The sequence below is a fragment of the Cyanistes caeruleus genome, unplaced genomic scaffold (genome assembly GCF_971803275.1).
Source record: "Cyanistes caeruleus unplaced genomic scaffold, bCyaCae1.hap1.1 HAP1_SCAFFOLD_229, whole genome shotgun sequence".
NCBI classification, from domain to species: domain Eukaryota; kingdom Metazoa; phylum Chordata; class Aves; order Passeriformes; family Paridae; genus Cyanistes; species Cyanistes caeruleus.
In genome coordinates this window covers 41447-60332 of record NW_028256012.1, presented here as the reverse complement: position 1 = coordinate 60332, position 18886 = coordinate 41447, and the positions used below count along the sequence as shown (strand labels likewise).

The 18886-nt window shown below is 52.9% G+C and overlaps 1 protein-coding gene across 1 annotated transcript; it reads left to right on the top strand.

The window, feature by feature from the left end:
• Positions 1–8932: 8932 nt before the first annotated feature.
• On the top strand, positions 8933–18206 carry LOC111944301 (uncharacterized). The gene is made up of 3 exons (XM_086874462.1): positions 8933–10691; positions 16194–16272; positions 16459–18206. Exons 2-3 carry the CDS (start codon positions 16221–16223, stop codon positions 17379–17381), a joined length of 975 nt encoding a protein of 324 aa, XP_086730588.1. The 5' UTR covers positions 8933–10691; positions 16194–16220; the 3' UTR covers positions 17382–18206.
• Positions 18207–18886: the final 680 nt, after the last annotated feature.

Genomic DNA, 18886 nt, shown 5'->3' with positions numbered 1-18886 from the left:
ACATTCCCCACACTTGTAGGGCCTCTCCCCAGTGTGGATGCGCTGGTGCCTGATGAGGTGGGTGTTGTGCTTGAAGCCCTCCCCACAGTCGGGGCAGCGGAAGGGCCTCTCATCCGTGTGAATCCGCTGGTGCAGGAGGAGATTGGAGCTCCTCTGAAACCTTTTCCCACACTCGGGACACTCATAGGGCCTCTCCCCAGTGTGGATGCGCTGGTGGATGATGAGTTCGGAGCTCCAGCTGAAGCCCTTCCCACATTCCCCACACTCGTAGGCCCATTCCCCAGTGTGGATCATCTGGTGGCAGATCAGGCTGTTGCTCTGGCTGAAGCTCTTCCCACACTCCAAGCACTTGTAGCGCTTCTCCCCATCCTGAAGCTGCTCATGGACCACCAGCTCAGAGCCCTGGCTGGATCTCCGGCCGCCTTCCCGGCACAGGGTGGGTCTTTCCTCCTCACAGCACCCTGGGATGGGTTTGGAGCCCCTCCTCCTGCGGGATCTCTGGGGATTTTCCTCCCCATTGGATTCCTGTGCTGTGGAGCTGCTCAAATCAGCCTCTTCCATGAGGTTCTGCCGTGGGGATTTGACCTCCCTGGTCCCCATCCTCAACTCCTTGTCTGGGGGAGGAAGGACAAGGAGAGGATGGGATTTGCCTCCGTGCCAGAGGGAAGGGGAAGGAGATCCCCCCAGTGTGTCCCCGGCAGGACGGCGTCGGCAGCGGGGTTGTCCTGCAGCCGGGGGCCAGGCTGGGCTGGGAGATGGAGCAGGAGAGAGGGGGAAAGGGGCACTGACTTCCTGCTCACCTGCCTGGGTGTCCTGGGGCATCTTCCTCTTCCTCACAGCCTTCTTCTGCATGCAGCCTAATTTTGAGAATGGGAAACCCTGGTCTGGGGAAAACAGGGGATGAGCACATTGAATTTGAAGGTCCCTCTACCCAAGTCCATCTCCAGAAGTCACCCGGCATCTGGAGTCCATAAAAATCTCTCAAACACCAAGATTCAGCCCTGAAAATATCTCCCAGGAGTTTCCCGTCTCTGGTCTGTCCACTTTGATGTTCAGGGGTTCCTCCCTGTCCCAGCTGCTGGGGGTCACTCTTGCACTGGGGGTCCCCTGTCTGCTCTGTCTATACCTGCCCACTCCAGGCTGCTGGGAGTGCCAGGAATCCAAAAAGTTTCCCCGGTTACCAGCTCCCCACTTAGGGATTCTGGGACCCCCCAATTTACCCCCAAGGGGTATTTTCTGCTCAGGTTTGGAGTTCTTCATTCTCCAAACGTCCCCTCAAAAAGCCCAAACCAGGGACTCCTCAGGATATCTGGGCAAAGCTCCCCCTCCCCGGTCACCTGTGGGATGGGGGGATGATGATCCCATCCATGGGGGGGGCTGTGAATTCAGGGAGTGCTGCACCTCGTGGCCCCTTCTCCTTTCCCTGATTCTCCTTTGTCTCTCCTCTTCCTCTTGCTCCTCCTCTTCCTCCCTCCTCCATCTCTTCCCTAACCTCACCTCCCGCTCAATCCCCCACGCTATTTGAGCCACTCAGAACACAGCTCCGTGCCCAAACCTCCTGCCGTGCTCCCCGCCCTAAAGAGCCCGGTCACAGCTCCGCAGGTTCCCCCAAGTGCTCCCGAGCCGTGTACATTCGCCCCGAGCACCTGCAGCCACGGCTCGGATGCAAAAGTCTTCTCCAAGCGCTTCCCCACACTGCCAAACGCGCCTTCTGAGCCACTTCCGGGACCACAGCTCCCATCATGCTCCGCGGCGCCCATAGAGCGCTATTCCGGGCGGGACTTCATCTCCCGTCATGCCCCGCGCCTCACCGGAACCCATTGGAGCTGAGCCTACAACTCCCGTGATGCTCCGCGGCCTCATTAAACCGTATTATACCGGCGACCACAACTCCCATCATCCCCCGCGGCCTAGAGATTCCCTGTTACAGCCCCCCAAGTGCCCGCCGGGACCCCGAAGGGCCCCTAGATTCCCCTCCCTGACCTCCAAGTGCCCCCCTGGACCCCCAGGTGCTCCCCCGGACCCCGAATTGTCCCACAGAGTCCCCAAGTGCCCCTCCAAGTGCGCACCCGACTCCCCCAAGTGTCCTCCAGATCCCCCAAATTCTCCCTAAATTCCCTTCCCAGACCTGAAACTGCCCCAAATGTTCCCCAGAAAAGTCTCCATGGACCCCAACGTGGCCCCTTTTACCCTGTCTGAGAATAATTTCAAAATTATGACAAAAGGACTAAAAATAGGTGTAATTAGCATAAAGAGTGAGAAATAGTTGTCAGCTAATTAATGAAGGCAATTGTGGTACTTAGAGCCAGAGAACAATAATGTTTTTTGTTCCTGAAAAGGTATCAATTCTTTTAAATAAATGCAAAAACATGGCTATAAGAATTGAGAATAATATTATTATAAAAATTAAATTTTTATTTTTATAAATTTATTAGATTTTAATGATAAACAAAAATTGATAAATGTTCTCAGTGTTTTGGGATGTCAGTCCCAGGTGGGCGATGTCAGACATGCTGAGGCTCGGGGTGAGGAGCAGGTTGTCCAAACAGGGGCAGCCCACAAGGGGCTCATTCTTCTCCCTGACCAGACCTCCTCAGGAGACATTCAGCATCAGGATTGTAAAGAGCAAATCGTGACCTCCTGATCAGTACACAAAGATGTTTTACAGTTTGAACAGTAGAATGTTGTCACCGTAAGGGGCCTTCTTTGTTAATATAGCTCATGTTGTGTCATGTTTGGTAAATACCAATGTTGTTGTACCAGCCTTGTTAATGCCACCTGGCCTTGTCTATTGCCTCTGCTGCTCCTGGCACCCCCCATGGCACCGATGACAGCACCCAGTGTGTAGATGAGCCCAACTCCCATGGGAGGTAGCACCCAGTGGGATTAACATCCAAAGACCCCTAGAATCAGTGAGCCAGGGCACAAACCAGACTCCAAACTACACTGAGGAGCAAGGGAGAACATTGAGCAGCTGACTGATGTGCCGGACCTCATCGCTGTAACTAGAGAACATTTGCTATGCATGACTACACTAGATTTGCAATGAGGCAGGTTGTTCCTAGAGACTCTCCTGAAGGCAGAACCCCCAGTTCTGCCATGTGGCAAAGCTGAACATCTCCTCCTCTGGGTCATCCATTGGGAGCAGCAGTGGTCGAGCTCCCCCACCTAGAGCTGCCCTCAATAAATGCATTAAAAAGGAGCTGCTCTCCTTGCCTGTTCTTTTCAGAAGGACTGACCCCGTGGCAGAGTGACCCACGCTGCAGCACTGTGAGGGGCTGTTCCCCATGGGATGGACTCAGCTTGGAGAAGTTCCTGGAGAAGTCTCCGGTGGGAGAGAGCCCAGGGTGCAGCAGGGGAACGACTCCTGTCCCTGAGCAGCGGGAAAAGCCCCGGGGGATGGAGTGACCATGGCCCCATTCCCTGTGTCCCTGCACTGCCGGGGGAGGAGGCACAGCTGGGAGGAGGGAGGGGTGCCGGGAAGCTGGTTTTAAGGGTCTTCCTTTACTTCTCATGATCCTGCTCTGAGTTTTTGGAGTTTTCTGCCAGAAATCTCTCTCCTCCCCCACTCATCCACAGGGGCTTCAGGCAGTTTTCCCTTTTTGGGGGAAATCCGAGCCATGCACTGAGGCACCTAATTAGAGGTGAGAGAAGTGAGGCTCCAGAGCTTCCCGCTGAGCCGGAGCCACCGAACACCCAGGGCAGGGAAAGGCGGGCCGGGAACTGCGGAGAACTTTGTTTGTGTTGGGAGCTCAATGGCGGCTCGGGCCGGGCCCGTTCCAAGCCTGTTCCTCATCTCCGCCCTTCCCCTCACACAGCCCGGGGGGCCCTGAGAGCGCGGGGCGGGGCTGTGCCGTGTGCAGAGCCCGCCGCTGGCTGCGATTGGCTGCTGCTGCCGTCACTCTTGGTTCTGGCGCGCGCTGATTGGGCAGAGTGGGGACAAGCCCGGCCCCGCTGGCGCCCCCAGGGCGGCCGTGGGGCAGGAGAGCCGCCATTGCCGGAGCGTCTGTGCGGGCCCGGCAGCGGCGGCAGCGGCCGGAGCCCGGTGAGGCGGCGGCGGAGCTCGGAGGCGGCCCCAGCCATCGCAGGTGGGAGCCGCGCTCGGTTCTGCGGGGGCTCGGGGCTCGCTGCGGGCCCGGGAGGGGGCGGCGGGGGGCTGTGGCGGGTGGGTTGTGCCGTGGCCGGCCCGTGTTGGCCCTGGCGTGAGGGCGCTGCGGGAGCGGCTGCCCGCGGTCTCCTTCCCGCTGGGGCCTCGGCAGGAGCCGGTGCCGGAGCAGCGCTGGCTCGTCCCGGTTCGTGTCGGTAGCCCGGAGGTGGCTGCGCTGTGCCCGGGGCTGGGCGGGAAAATTCCCGGCGCCAGAGGTTTGTGTGGCCAAAGGAGGCAGAGGAGCGGTGTGAGAGTGACTTTATTGCTGCCCAAAGGGAGAGGCCGTGGGGCATTTGCCGTGCGCTCTCTCCTGCTGCTGGAGGACGCGGCCTCGTTTTTGTCCTGATTTTCCCGGCCGCGTGTCCCTGTCCCTTTCCCCACTGGCGGAGGTGCTTGGAAGGTTCAGACTTCCCCATCTGCCTCCTGCATGTCCCGGTTAATATGTACCCACCACTTTTGTATAACATCCGATATTGATGGCTCTGTTAAGTCTTTGTTCTTCTGGAAGTTCAGGAATTTAGCGGGACTTTGTCAGAGCAGCGGTCCTTGTCAATTAGTAACATTTTCTGAAACTGATGCTTTCTCCCATTGTTTCCTTATGTGCAAGTCCGTGGCCCTGTCTGTAAGCAGATTCACTCATTGGCTCTGTTTTTTCTTCCTGGGTGTTCTTTGATTTTGGGATTGCTCTCAGTGCCCTCATTCGCTGTCCTTTTGTAGCCGTTTGTGGCTCAGGAGGCCTGGCTGCCCCCTGCATCCCCTTGCTCAGCTGCTGAATGAGCTGCACTCAGCAAGGTGTGTGCATGGTGAAAAGATGAGAGTTGCTGTAGAACATAAGAGGAGAAACAGCATTTGTTTAACCCATGGTCTGCCAGGCAAACATGGAGATGTGTTCCATTCCCATCTGTTCCATGTTTGGACCAGTACACTGCTTTCTTACTTCCTTGTTATCTGTTTCACCACTTTTCCTTTGCGATCTATTTGCCAACAACATCATTTAACTTTCCACAAGCTGCCTCCTTTTCCTGCTAAAAGATAATCTGACTCTATCCCATGGTGAAATGTTGTGTTCCTCATCTGAGCGGATTGGTTGGGAAGAAAGTCAGGAACTGGAGCTGTCTGGTTGGGTATTATTTTGAAGACATCCTGTAATCTAATTATGCCATGGAAATGATAAATTAGTTCTCTGGCTCCAGATATGAATTTGTTAGGGTTCCCAGGGGCTGGTCCATGGTGTTGCAGGATTTGTTCTGGTGGCCGTTCGTCTTTTCCCCATTTTTGGGTGCTCCCTCAAGCCAGGGCTGCACCAATTTTTGGCTTTTCTCTAATTAAATCAGCACATATTTGGATTCCCAACTGATTTCCTTGAACTTGTGGCAGAAAAAAAACCCCAGTGCTCTAATTCACCCTAGATAACATAGAAAGTGAGAGCAAAAGTTGAGGTGGGGAGTCGGATGATTCCCCCCCATTTTTTATAGTGAAGTTTTCACAACATTCTCAATTAGCTGTTTTCCTTTTTAGCTTAACCAATTTCTGCTGCAGAGTCAGATATCCTCACCATGGGATCTGCCTTTAGCTGTGCAAATTCCATCTGTGCCAGCAGGCAGAGCTTGGGGTGAGGGGCAGAGGAACTCAGGCCAATTCCTCCCCCAGGCAGGAACACCCTGGTACATTGTCCAGGCTTTGGCCCAGAGGTGTTAATTTGCATTTCTAAAGCTCCTCTGCTGGCTGCCTGGAATGAAGCTTCTCCTCTTCCAGGGCAGCCATGGGATGACTCACATGGAGAACACCCCCCCCCCCCTTACAATTTTTTTATTTATTTTTTTTAATACAATTTTCTATTAACTGTTTAGCTTTTAAAGGGCCTCTTTTCAAACTCTTCTACTTTTCAAAATGCAGCTTAAAGGTGAACATGGAAAAACCCATACCATAATGTTGCCATCACTAAGAGCCATGCAGAAATATAAAAACAAAAATTAGAAAGAAATCAAGTATTTTCTTTTTCTTCTCTTCTGACTAAAAACTGATTCTCACACCCCTGGCCCAAGCAGAACTGACAACAGAAAAGTAGAATTATTACGAAAAATTCTTCTAATGGTGTAATCCATTCACTGAAACTGTGAAAAGCAGAAACTCTCCAACAATGTCTTTAGAGAAATAAAGCATGACTTGATTCTGAACAGAATCATTTCAGCCACACACAGTCTGCATGTGCAGAGAAAATCATTCCATGACATGTGAGTTTTACTAGATGTTTCCTAAACTTTATACAGTCTGAACCCATAGAAATTCATTAGTTTAGTGTTCATTGTTTCCAAGGTGTGGAGTCCTTAGTGTTTGGTTTCCTGTTGCATCCGGATTTCTGTGTCTCTGATGTGAATTAGGTCTGCACTCCTGGATTTCCTGCTCAGCCTTTTCCAGACCCCCTTGGATCCCCATTCCTGGGCCCTGGGACCCCCCCGCATCTCCTTCCCCAGCTCCGGGACCCCCTGCACCCCCTTCTCCTGCACCAACAGCGCCCTGCACCCCCTTTCCCGGGGATCCTCCCCTGGCAGCCCCTGGATCCCCCGGTTCCGTCAGCCCGGGGACCCCCGGAGCCCCATTCCCGGCCGTCCCGGGGCACCGCACCCCCAGGCCTCCCTTTCCAGGGAAAGCCGAGCTGGGCACGGGGCTCTCCAGCCGCTCTGGCATTTCTGATCACCCAAAGGAGAGGGAGAGAGCAGCAGAGAGAGAGGGAAGGAGATCGGGAATCGGGGCTCGGGCTCCCAGCGCCCGCTCCTGCTCCGCCGGGGCTGGGGAGCCGCAGCCGCAGGAAAAATGGGATCCGCGGATGCCGGGGCTTCCCCCGCTTTGGGCCGAAGCCGGCGGGTTCCAGGCAGAGTTTGGGCGCAGGGCCCGGGAGTTCAGCCCAGTTTGTCCCGGGGGTCCCGCAGTGCGCGGCCGAGGAGGGTCCCGGGGGATCCCGGGAGGGGATCCAGGGGAATTCCCTGGAATTGCCGCGTCCCCTCCCCCCGCGCTCCCTCGGGCACTTTCGCTTCCGCCTTGGCCGCCCTGCGCCGCCGGGATCTGCCCGGCGACCGGTGACGTCACTGCAGCCTCGGGCTGTCACTGGCGGGCAGCAAAGAGCGGCGCCAATGGCGGGGCCGGAGGCGGCTCTGGGGGCGGGGCCGGGGCTGTGGGCGGGGCCGCAGCGGAGCAGCGCGATGGCTCCAGCGCTGGGGCCGGGGGCGCTCCCGGGGGGCGGCGAGAGGTGAGGGGGACCCCCGGCACCGGAACTCTTTGATCGCCCATTTCGGAGCGTTGAGGGGCCCCTATACCCCCATTCCTGGGTGCCGCCATCCCACCGAACCCCCATTCCCGGCCGTGGGTCCCACCCTGCACCCCCTTATCCGGCACCAGGAACGCCTGCACCCCTTTCCCGGCCATCCCGCCTCTCGCAGCCCCCAGAGCCCCCTTCTCCTTGACCCATTTACCCCCCGGACCCCTATTCCTGCCTCTCCCAGCAGCCAGCCCCTCCTTTCCTCAGCACTCAGGACACCCGGGACCCCTATTCCCAGCCATCCCGGCTTTCCCTGCCCTGTCCTGGCAATGGGGACAGCGGGGACCCTTGGAGCTCCCTTTCCTGGGTACAGGAACGCCCTGAACTCCAGCCATGCCACATCTAGCCAGCCCTAGCCTCCCCTCTTGTCACTCCTGGCATCCCCAAATGCCCTTCCCGGCTCTCCCCGTTCCCCCTTTCCTTCAGCCGTGACCCCCCCGATCCCAAATCTCCAAATGTCCCCCCAGTTCTCCTCTCCCTGCGTTCCCTGCACGCGGCGCTGTCGGAGCCCGGCCCGGGCTTCCCGCAGTCCATGTCCATGGGGTCCCTGGCTGGGATCCCCTTCCAGCGCCGCCGTAGCGAGCGGGGCCGGGCGGAGCCGAGCCGGGATCTTGGGATAGCCAGGGCTGGGATATTGGGATAGCCAGGGCTGGGATATTGGGATAGCCAGGGCTGGGATATTGGGATAGCCAGGGCTGGGATCTTGGGATAGCCAGGGCTGGGATATTGGGATAGCCAGAGCTGGGATATTGGGATAGCCAGGGCTGGGATATTGGGATAGCCAGGGCTGGGATATTGGGATAGCCAGAGCTGGGATATTGGGATAGCCAGGGCTGGGATATTGGGATAGCCAGGGCTGGGATATTGGGATAGCCAGGGCTGGGGGATATTGGGATAGCCAGGGCTGGGATATTGGGATAGCCAGAGCTGGGATATTGGGATAGCCAGGGCTGGGGGATATTGGGATAGCCAGGGCTGGGATATTGGGATAGCCAGGGCTGGGGGATATTGGGATAGCCAGGGCTGGGGGATATTGGGATAGCCAGGGCTGGGATATTGGGATAGGCAGAGCCGGCACAAGGAGCGGCACCGGCACGGGGCCAGCGCGGAGCTGCAGATGCTGCAGGAGCGGCACAGCCAGAGCGGGGCTGAGCGGGGGGAGCCGGGGCTGGGGGATCTGTGGGGCTGTGATGGCAACGGTGGCACCGCCATGGGGATCCCTGAGATCCAGGCTGAGGGATTAACAAATTCCCTGGCTCACAGCTGCAGGGAATGTCTCCGGAAATATGTCAGATATGGGCGGGAGGTGCTACAGTGTAAAGGTGGGGAGGGCAGAATTCCCATGGGAATATGGGAATGGGAATGTGGGATTTGGGAGGGCAAATTTTGGGAACGTGGGAATTCCCATGGAAATTCCATGGATGGATCTCAGACATCCCATTCCCATGGGAACTCTGTAGATGTATCTCACTGCCATGCCATTCCCATGGAATTCCATGGGCAGATCTTCCCATCCCATTGCCATGAGAGCCCCAGTCCGGTTTCCCCCCAACCCCATCCTGGGGATCACCCTGGTCCTTGCCATCCCCACCCCCACAAGATTCCTGGCGGTCTCCCCATGACCCAGCCAGCCCCCCAAACTCTTCCTGGGTCCCCCCTCATCCCCTCACAATGGGAATTCAAGGGAGTCCCCCTGTGTCCCCTCCCCAAGGACTTTGGGGGTCCCACCCGACCTGTCCGTGCACCCCCAGATTTCTTCCACAGCCCCCCTGTGATGGTGGAGGGTGGGGGCCGAGTGCTGGTGCCCCCCTGCCTGCAGCAGATCCAGCGGTGAGGGCAGTTCGGGGGGTCCCTCAGCATTTGGGGTCCCTGGGATTTGGGGTGACCCCCCGGGCCCCCCAGGATCTCCCTGAACACGCTGACGCTGCCCGTGCGCAGTGAGAAGGTTCAAACCCGGCACGGGGTCCCCAGCACTGCCACCCGCATTGCCCAGGTACCCCCAAACCTGCCGAGAACCCCCAAACCCCCTGGGACACCCCAACCTCCCCTGATCCCAAACACATCCCTGGATGCTCCAAAAACTCCCCAAAACCGCAAAACCCCATACAGACATTGAGAAGGTTCATACCTGTCATGGGGTCCCTATCTCCATCACCAGCAGCAACCCCAAAACAGCCTTGAGATCCCAAATTCCACCCCCGGGATCGCCCAAATTCCCTCATCGGGACTCCTGTAAACCCCCTTGGGAACCCCCAAAAAACACCATGGCCCCAAAAACACACAGAACTTCCGAAAACCCCCAGGAAACCCTCACCAAGGTTTATACCCAGCATGGGGACCCCATCACCTTCATCGGCATCACCCAGGTACCCCCAAACCCCTCCCGGGACCCCCAACCCCTCCCGGGCTCCACTGCCGGAACCAACGGGAGCGGTGTTGCCCTTTTAAGAGGAGTTACAGTGGGACCCGACAACACCGGGGGCCCTTAAAGCGGCCATGGTAGAGAGAACCCCCAAAATCCACCCTGGCGGACAAAACATCCCCTACAGGGGCTTGGGGTGGGGACACCCCTAAAAATGTCACTTAAAGCCGTCATGATCCCCCCTCAAAAGGGGCTTGTGGGGCTGCGGTCGCACAAACACCCTAAAATGGGGAGGAAAAAACACCCCTGTAGTGGTGGGATCCCCCCCAAAAAACCTGAAAAAGAGAAAATCTCCTCTTGAGAGGGGCCTGAAGACCCTGAAAGGCCCTGGAAGAGGGACAAGATCCCCTCCTGTGCTGGGGCCTCCCCGAGCCGGGAACTCTCCCGTTCCTGCACTCGGGGGAGCCCCGAACGACGGCGGCTCCTGGGCTGAGCCCCCCTCAGCCGGGGCTGCGGGGGGAACTGGGGGAGCTGGGACGGGGCTTGGGGCTCCTGGGGTGAACTGGGGGACCCTCAGTGCTCCCACCTCCCCCTGTTCCCCTGTCCCGCCCCGTTCCCATTGTTCCCCCAAAGCTCCGCTGCCCCCAGCTCGGTTTGGGGGGGACCCAGCCCTTTCCCATCGTGTCCCGGCCCGGCCCCGCTCACCCGAGGGCTCCGAACCACGCACAGGGACAGAGGAGGGACAGAGGAGGAGGAAGAGGAGGAGCAGGAGGAGGAAGAGCTGGAGCAGGCAGAGGAGGCTCCACCTGCGCTCCCCGCTCTCTGCATCTGCAGCTCCTTCGGGACCATCGCCCCCCATCCCGCAGGTGCCCGGGGAGGGGGAGCTCGCCCCAAATACCCCGGGGCTCCCTGGCTTTGGGGTTTTTGGGGGGGATGTTTGGGGATGGCAGGGCTCCAGAGCCGAGCCGCAGATGCCCCTCGGGGGCACCCCGGGGGTCCCCGGGAGGTGTTTTTGGGGGGTCCCGGTGGCGGTGGCGGCAGAGCCCCGGCAAAGGGGCCGGGGGGATGCGGGTCCGGCATGGCCGGGAAAGGGGTTCGGGGCTCCCGGTGCCGGCAGTGGCTGCTCCCAGCATTGCCCAGTTGCTCCCCCCGTGTGGCTCCAGTTTCCTCTGCGCCCCACGATAAGCCAAATCACTCCCAGTCATTCCCTATTAGAGTACAATTTGTCTCCATTTTATCACATTTTTCCACATTTTTATCCAATTTTCCCCATTTTTATCCCATTTTTGCTCTATTTTCCTAATTTTTATCCTATTTCCATATAGTTTTCGTCATTTTTATCCTATTTTTTATTTTTCACCAACTTTTCCCTCATTTTTTTTCCTTTTTCCTCCATTTCTGCCTTTTTTATCTCATTTTTCCGCAGTTTTCTCTATTGTTTCCTTTTTTTTTTCCTATTTTTCCTCCACTCTTATTCAGTTTTTTCCCCATGTTTTCCTATTTTCCCCCCAATTTTTTTCCATTTTTAATCTATTTTTTTTCCCCATTTCCCCATTTTACCATATTTTTGCTCCATTTTTCCCCATGTTCTCTCCTGTTTTCCCCATTTTCTTCCATATTTTCCACCATTCTTGCAATATTTTTACCATTTTTATTCCTATTTTTACCTCAGTTTTCCCCATTATTTTCCCCATTTTTATCCTGGTTTTATCTCATTTTTCCACAATTTTATCCCAATTTTTTTCCATTTCTTTCTCCCATTTTTCCCAATTTTTCCTCCATTTCCATCCCATTTTCCCCAATTTTTCCCTATTTTTTTCCAATTTTTTCCCTAATTTTGGCTCCATTTTCCCCCATTTTTGCTCCATTTTTCCTGTCATTTTTCTCAGGTTTCCCCCCATATTTTTGTAGTTTCCCCCGACTTTTCCACGTTCTTCCTCCATTTCTATCCTATTTTTCTCGATTTCTCCTTATCTTCCCCATTTAATTATCCCAAAAATTGAAATTTGGGGAAAAAAAATAGAAATTTTGGTGGGAAAAAAGGTGCTTTGGTGGCAAAATTCCATGAATTTAAATCACAGCTTTCCCATTATTTTTCCATGATTTTTCCATGATTTCCAGCCAGAAGGAGGTGTGGGATTCATTCCAATATTCTGGAAGCTGGAAGAGGACCAAGCCATCAGTCTTCCAAAAAACCTGGAGCACTCAAAGGTGCAATTCCACCTTTCCCCACTCCCCGGATTCTCAGGTCTGGAAATTCTTCCATAACCTCCCAGGCAGGCAATTCCCAAAATTCCATGGAAAAATGGGATAGTTGGATTCCATCCTGGTTTTTTCCTGATTTTTCCTATTTTTTTCCCAGTTTTTGTCCCCTTTTTTCCTGTTTTTTCCTGATCTTTCCAGATTTTCCTCTTTATATTCCTCACTTTTCCCCCGATTTTTCCCAATATTTTCCTAATATTTTCCCAATTTTTTCCCAATTTTTTCTTTCCTTTTTTTCCCATTTTTCCTGATTTTCCCCTCTTTTTTTCCCAATTTTTTTCCTGTTTTTTTTTCCAGTTCTTTCTCAAATTTTCCTGATTTTTTCCTGATTTCCCTTGATTTTTCCCTCTTCTTTTCCCAAATTTTTCTGGATTTTCCCCTACTTTTTCTTAAATTTTCCCCTCATTTTCTGTTTTTTCCCCTGATTTTTCCCAAATTTTTCCCTGATTTTCCCACAATTTTTTTCATTATTTTTTCTGATTTTTCCAGTTTTCATTTACTTTTTCTTTTCCTGATCTTTCTCTCATTTTTCATAATTTTTTTCAAATTTTTTTCCCATTTTTTTCCTGAATTTTCCCTCTGATTTGTCCCAATTTCCCCCCATTTTTTTCTAATTTTTCCTGACTTTTGCCTTTTTTTTCTAAATATTTCCTGGCTTTTTCCCAGTTTTTTCCCATTTATCTGTGGGGTTTTTTTCCCTGTTCTCTTTTCCTCATTTTTTCCCTGATTTTTTCCTTAATTTTTCCCAAATTTTTCCCAGTCTTCTTCCTCTTTTTTTTCCACATTTTTACCCATTTTTTCCCTATTTCTTCCCCCATTTTTTCCTGATTTCCCCTCTTCTTTTCCCAATTGTTTCCTGGTTAGTCCCCAATTTTTTTATAGTTTTTCCCTGATTATTTCCCTGTATTTTCTAGTTTTTTTACTGATTTTTCGTGATTTTTTTAGGTTTCTTTCCTCTTACTTCTCAATTTTTCAAATTTTGTTCCTGATTTTTCCTGATTTTTTTCCTGATATTTTCTCTTTCTTTTCCTGATTTTTTTTTCAGTTTTTTCCCAATCTTTTCTCAAAATTTTCCTTGATTTTTGCAGTTTTTCCCGTTTTTTTGCCCATTTTTCCCCCTGATTTTTCCCTTTTCCTTTCCCAAATTTTTCTGGTTTTCCCAGTTTTTTCCTGATTCTTTTTCATTGTTTTTTTATGATTTTTTTTGTTCCAGATTTTTTTCCCTTATTTCCTTTGATTTTTCTTCTTTTTTCACAATTTTTTTCTGATTTTTTCCAACATTTTTCTCAAGTATTTCTGTTTGTTCTTTGATTTTTCCAAATTTTTTCCTGATTTTTTTCCCAGGGATTTTTGTCTTTCTTTTCCTGATATTTTCCCTTATTTTTATCAAATTTTCCCCAATTTTTTTCATGCTTTTCCCATTTTTTCCTTCTTTTTCCTGATATTTCCCTCTTCTTTTCTCAAATTTTTCCTAGCGTTCTCCCAATTTCTTCTCAAATTTCCCTGCTTTTTCCTGGTTTTTTTCCAATTTTTTTTAATTATTTCCCATTTTTTCCTAGATTTTATTCCTCTTTGTTTTCTTGATTTTTTTCCTGACCTTTCCCAGTTATTTCCCAGTTTTATTCCTGGTTTTCCCCATATTTTTCCTATATTTTTCCTGTGTTTTCCAGATTTTTCCTTATTTTCCTATTTTTTCCTGATTTTTCCCCATTTTTTCCTGATTTTTTTTCTGATTTTTCCCATTTTTTTGCACTTTCTTTTCTTGTTTTTTTTCCTTGATTTTTCACAATTTTTTCTTCAGTTTCCTCTTTTTTTTTCCCAAATTTTTCCTGGTTTTCCCCAATTTTTTGTCAAATTTTCCCCTGTTTTTCCCAAATTTTTCCCAATTTTTTCCTGATTTTTCCTTAATTTTTTTTGATTTCACCTTGATATTTTTCTTTTTCCCTGAATTTTCCCTTCCATTTTCCTTGAATTTATCCTGGGTTTTTTTCCATTTTTCCCCAATTTTCCAGTTTCTTTCCCACTCCCAGTATCATCCCAGTAACTCCCAGTCTAATCCCAGTAACACCCAGTCTGATCCCAGTCACTCCCAGTATGAGGCCAGTGGCCCCAGTTGCTCCCTGGCAGTGCCAGTGTGACCCCAGTAGCCTCCAGTGTGATCCCTGGGACTCCCTGTCTCTCCCAGTATATCCCAGTCAGCCCCAGCACGCTCCCAGTCATTCCCAGCTCCTCCCAGTTGCTCTCAGCATGATCCCAGTTGTTCCCAGCCACTCCCAGTCAATCCCAGTATGATTCCAGTCACCCTCAGTGGGATCCCAGTCTCAGCCAGCATGGACCCAGCTGCTCCCACTGTGATCCCAGTATGATCCCAGTTGAGTGTGATCCCAGAATGGTTGTAATTGTTCCCAGTTCCTATCAGTGTGATCCCAGTTGTCCCTGGAATAGTCCCAGTCCATCTCAGCACAGTCCCACTCCCAGTTTCTCCCACTGTGGTTCCAGTTGTTCCCAGTATGGTTATAGACACTCCCAGTATATCCCAGTTGCCCCAGTAAGGTTCTGGTTACCTCAGAATGATCCCAGTCTTTCCCACTTCCTCCCAGTATGATTCCACCTGTGGTCTCAGTCCCCTCAACATGGTTCCAGTACCTTCCAGTTGATCCCAGTTGCTCCCAATGTGTCCACATTTTCCTCCCAGCATGGGCCCAGTAGCTCCCAGTAACCCCCAGTCAGGTTCCATTCGCACCCACTGTAATCCCAGTGGTTCCCAGTGCTATCCCTGTAGGAGCCATTGTCACTCCCAGTATGGTTCCAGTCACTTCCAGGATGATCCCAGTCACTCCCACTACAATCGCAGTCACTCCCAGTATGAGCTGTTGCACCCAGCCACCCCCAGTATGGTTCCAGTCACTCCCAGATCCTTCCAGCATGATTCCAGTCATGGCCAGAGTGACTCCCTGTCACTCCCAGGATGGGCCCAGTTGCTCCCAGTCACCTCCAGTATGGTTCCAGTCACAGCCAGCCCCTTTGCAGTCACCCCCAGTATGATCCCAGCTAGTTCCAGTAGGATCCCAGTATGACCCCAGCATGGGCACAGCTGCTCCCAGGATTATCCAGTGTGGTTCCAGTTGCTCCCATTTACCTGCACTGTGGTTTCAGTCTCTCCCAGTATATCCCAGTTGCTCTCAGTCACTCCTCAGGTGCTTCCAGCCTGATCCCAGTTGCTTCCAGCCACCCCCAGTCACCCTGAGTGCAGTCCCAGTTGTTGCCAGTATGCTCCCAGTCTTGCCCAGCATGGCCCAGCTGCTGCCACTGTGATCCCAGTTACCCTCAGGCTGATTCCAGTTGCTCCCTGTTCCTCCCAGTTGCCCCCAGTTTAGTCCCAGTCACTCCCACTCGCTCCCAGTTGTCCCCAGCATGGTTCCTGTTGTTCCCAGTGTGTTCCCAGTCATCCCAAGTATGGTTACAGACACTCCCAGTATATCCCAGTTGCCCTCAGCATGTCCATAGGCATTCCCAGACACTCCCAGTGATCCCAGTCAGGTGCTTGTTATCCCAGTATGACCTCAGTCATGCCCAGTATATCCCAGTCCAGCACTCCCTGAATTCAGAGCCCCCCACCCGTGGGATCATCCACCCCCCATCCCACAGGTGCCCAGGGAGGGGGAGCTCGGCCCAGATATCCTGGGGGGTGCCTGGGTTGGGTTTTTTGGGGGGATGTTTGGAGAATGAAGAACTCCAAAGCTGAGCAACAAATGCCCCTTGGGGGGACACTGGGAGGTCCCAGCATCCCTAAGTGGGGAGATCGAAACGGGAGGAACTTTTTGGATTCCTGGCACTTCCAGCAGGCTGGGGAGGGAAGGGACTGAGTAAACGGGGAACCCCCAGTACAAGTGTGACCCCCAGCAGCTGGGACAGGGGGGAACCCCTGAACACCAAAGGGGAGAGAGCAGAGATGGGGAACTCCTGGGAGACATTTACAGGGGTGAATCTTGGTGTTTGAGGGGTTTATATGGGCACCAGCTGCCCAGTGACTTCTAAAGGTGGACTTGGAGAGAGGAAACCCCTTAATCGTATGTGCTTATGAATTGTATTTTTCCCCAAACCAGGATTTCCCATTCCCAGACCTTGGCCAGATGGAGAAGGAGGCTGTGAGGAAGAGGAAGACGTCCCAGGACACCCAGGCAGGTGAGGAGGAAGTCAGTGCCCCTTTCCCCCTCTCTCCTGCTCCATCTCCCAGCCCAGCCTGGCCCCCGGCTGCAGGACAACCCCGCTGCCGACGCCGTCCTGCCGGGGACGCACTGGGGGGATCTCCTTCCCCTTCCCTCTGGCACGGAGGCAAATCCCATCCTCTCCTTGTCCTTCCTCCCCCAGACAAGGAGCTGAGGATGGAGAGCAGGGAGGACAAATCCCCACGGCAGAACCTCGTGGAAGAGGCCGTTTTGAGCAGCACCACAATGCAGGAATCCAATGGGGAGGAAAATCCCAGGAGATCCTGCAGGAGGAGGGGCTCCAAACCCATCCCAGGGTGCTCTGAGGAGGAAAGACCCACCCTGTGCCGGGAAGGCGGCCAGAGATCCAGCCAGGGCTCTGAGCTGGTGGTCCATGAGCAGCTTCAGGATGGGGAGAAGCCCTACAAGTGCTTGGAGTGTGGGAAGAGCTTCAGCCAGAGCAACAGCCTGATCCGCCACCAGATGATCCACACTGGGGAATGGGCCTACGAGTGTCCCGAGTGTGGGAAGAGGTTTCACAGCAGCTCCAATCTCGTCCTGCACCAGCGGATTCACACAGATGAGAGGCCCTTCCGCTGCCCTGACTGTGGGGAGGGCTTCAAGCAAAACTCCGCCCTCGTCACCCATCTGCGCATCCACACTGGGGAGAAGCCCTATGAGTGTTGGGAATGTGGGAAGAGCTTCAGAAACAGCTCTAACTTGATCATCCACCAGAGGATCCACACTGGGGAGCGTCCCTATGAGTGTGGGGAATGTGGGATGACCTTCAGCCAGAGGTCCCATCTGACCAACCACCAGATGATCCACACTGGGGAGAGGCCCTATGAATGTCCTGAGTGTGGGAAGAGGTTTCAGACCAGCTCAGATCTCCTCGTGCACCAGCGGATTCACACGGATGAGAGGCCCTTCCGCTGCCCTGAGTGCAGGAAGGGCTTCAACCGAAACTCCACCCTCATCAGGCACCGGCGCATCCACACTGGGGAGAGGCCCTACGAGTGTCCCCAGTGTGGGAAGAGCTTCACCCAGAGATCTCACATGACCGAACACCAGCAGAGGCACCGGTAAGCGGAGCCCTGTGAGTGCCCCCAGTGCAGGAAGAGCTTCGTGCACTGCCCCAGCTCCATCCCCCATCAGAGGACCCACGTTGGGCAGAGCTCTGATGACCCACGTTCCCAGTGATCTGTGTTGGGAACACACTGGGCTGGTGGTCATTTTATTTTGGTTCTATCTCTTGATTCATCTTCATCCCTATAAAAGAGACAAAATTGGGGTAAAAGTCTACAAATTCATCAAAGGCATCTAAAGCCTCACTTTTTACCAGTGCTTTAAGGGAATTCGGGATTCAAGTAGATACTTGGGAGGACTTGGGGATTGTGGGGGTATCTGTTGTAGTTTTCTCCATTTCTTGTCACTCAAAGAGATGAGAGGGTTCAATCCGTCACCTCAAAACCACTCAATGCCACTGAAAACTACTCATTCCCACCCAGAATTCCTGGATTCCACAGCTCCTCAGGGTATGATGTCTTAAGTTTTAACTTTCATATTTTTCATATTCTGCACTGCCTTGGATTTTAGTTTTGAACTTCCTATTAAGTGTTAGTGAGCTCTCTTCACAGGGTAGGTAGACAAAACAATTCCTTTTCTAGCTTGATACCAAGGACAATTGTTAGAAGTTTCAAGCCCAAAAGCATAAACAAGGGTGGACTGAAGAGAGAAAACAAGAAGGATGTGACTTCATCATCTGAAGCTGTAACGGGACAATGAACCCCAATATCCAGATGGACCTAAACTTCTAAAAATGTGAGACCTTGTGATCGCTTGTCCTGGCCTGGCTCTTTTACTGCCCATGGTGTATTTAAATCCTTCTAATAAACTTTATTCTTAACTCTCTTTGGGCTGTTCTAGGCCAGCCTTCTGAAGGCATCAGGTGGAATGGGGTTGGAAGGGGATTGGGTGAAGTGGGATGCAAATCAGGAGGGGTGAGATGGGCATTGGGTGGGGCAGGATGGGTGGGATGGAGTTTGGGAGGTGTGAAATGTGGGAAATAGAGCTTGGGAAGGGGGTCTTGATGTCCAGCAGGGATGGGATGGGTTGGGGTTGGGACTGGGGAGGTGGGGTGGGGTCTACAAATGAGACAGCCGAAATCTGGGGATGAGAAATGGACAGGGTGCCCATTACTGAGTGAGTTTTTCTGTGAGGTGCCCCTGCCCAGGGAGGCAAGGATTGAGTTTCAAATGAATATCATTAAAGTGAGAGGTGTGGGCAAGAGGGAATTCCATCCCTCTGCCTCAGAGGATGGGCCCTGTGAGCCCAGGAAGAAACTCCACCCTGGACCCCTCGTGGGGTGGCAGCCCAGGGATTTCTGATTGGGTTTGGGCCCCTGGGGTTTCTCCCTTGCTGTGTTCCCAGTGGTTCCTGACCTTGAACTCCACCCTGGTTGTCAAACCCCATCTCCCTGCCTCTGTTTGGGGCTGTCTCTGGATCTGAGTTTGTTCCTGAGCTGAATAAATGGTTTCCTGAGCAGAATCCCATCTTGTTGGTGTCCCATGCCTGTTCCTGGCAACTGTGGC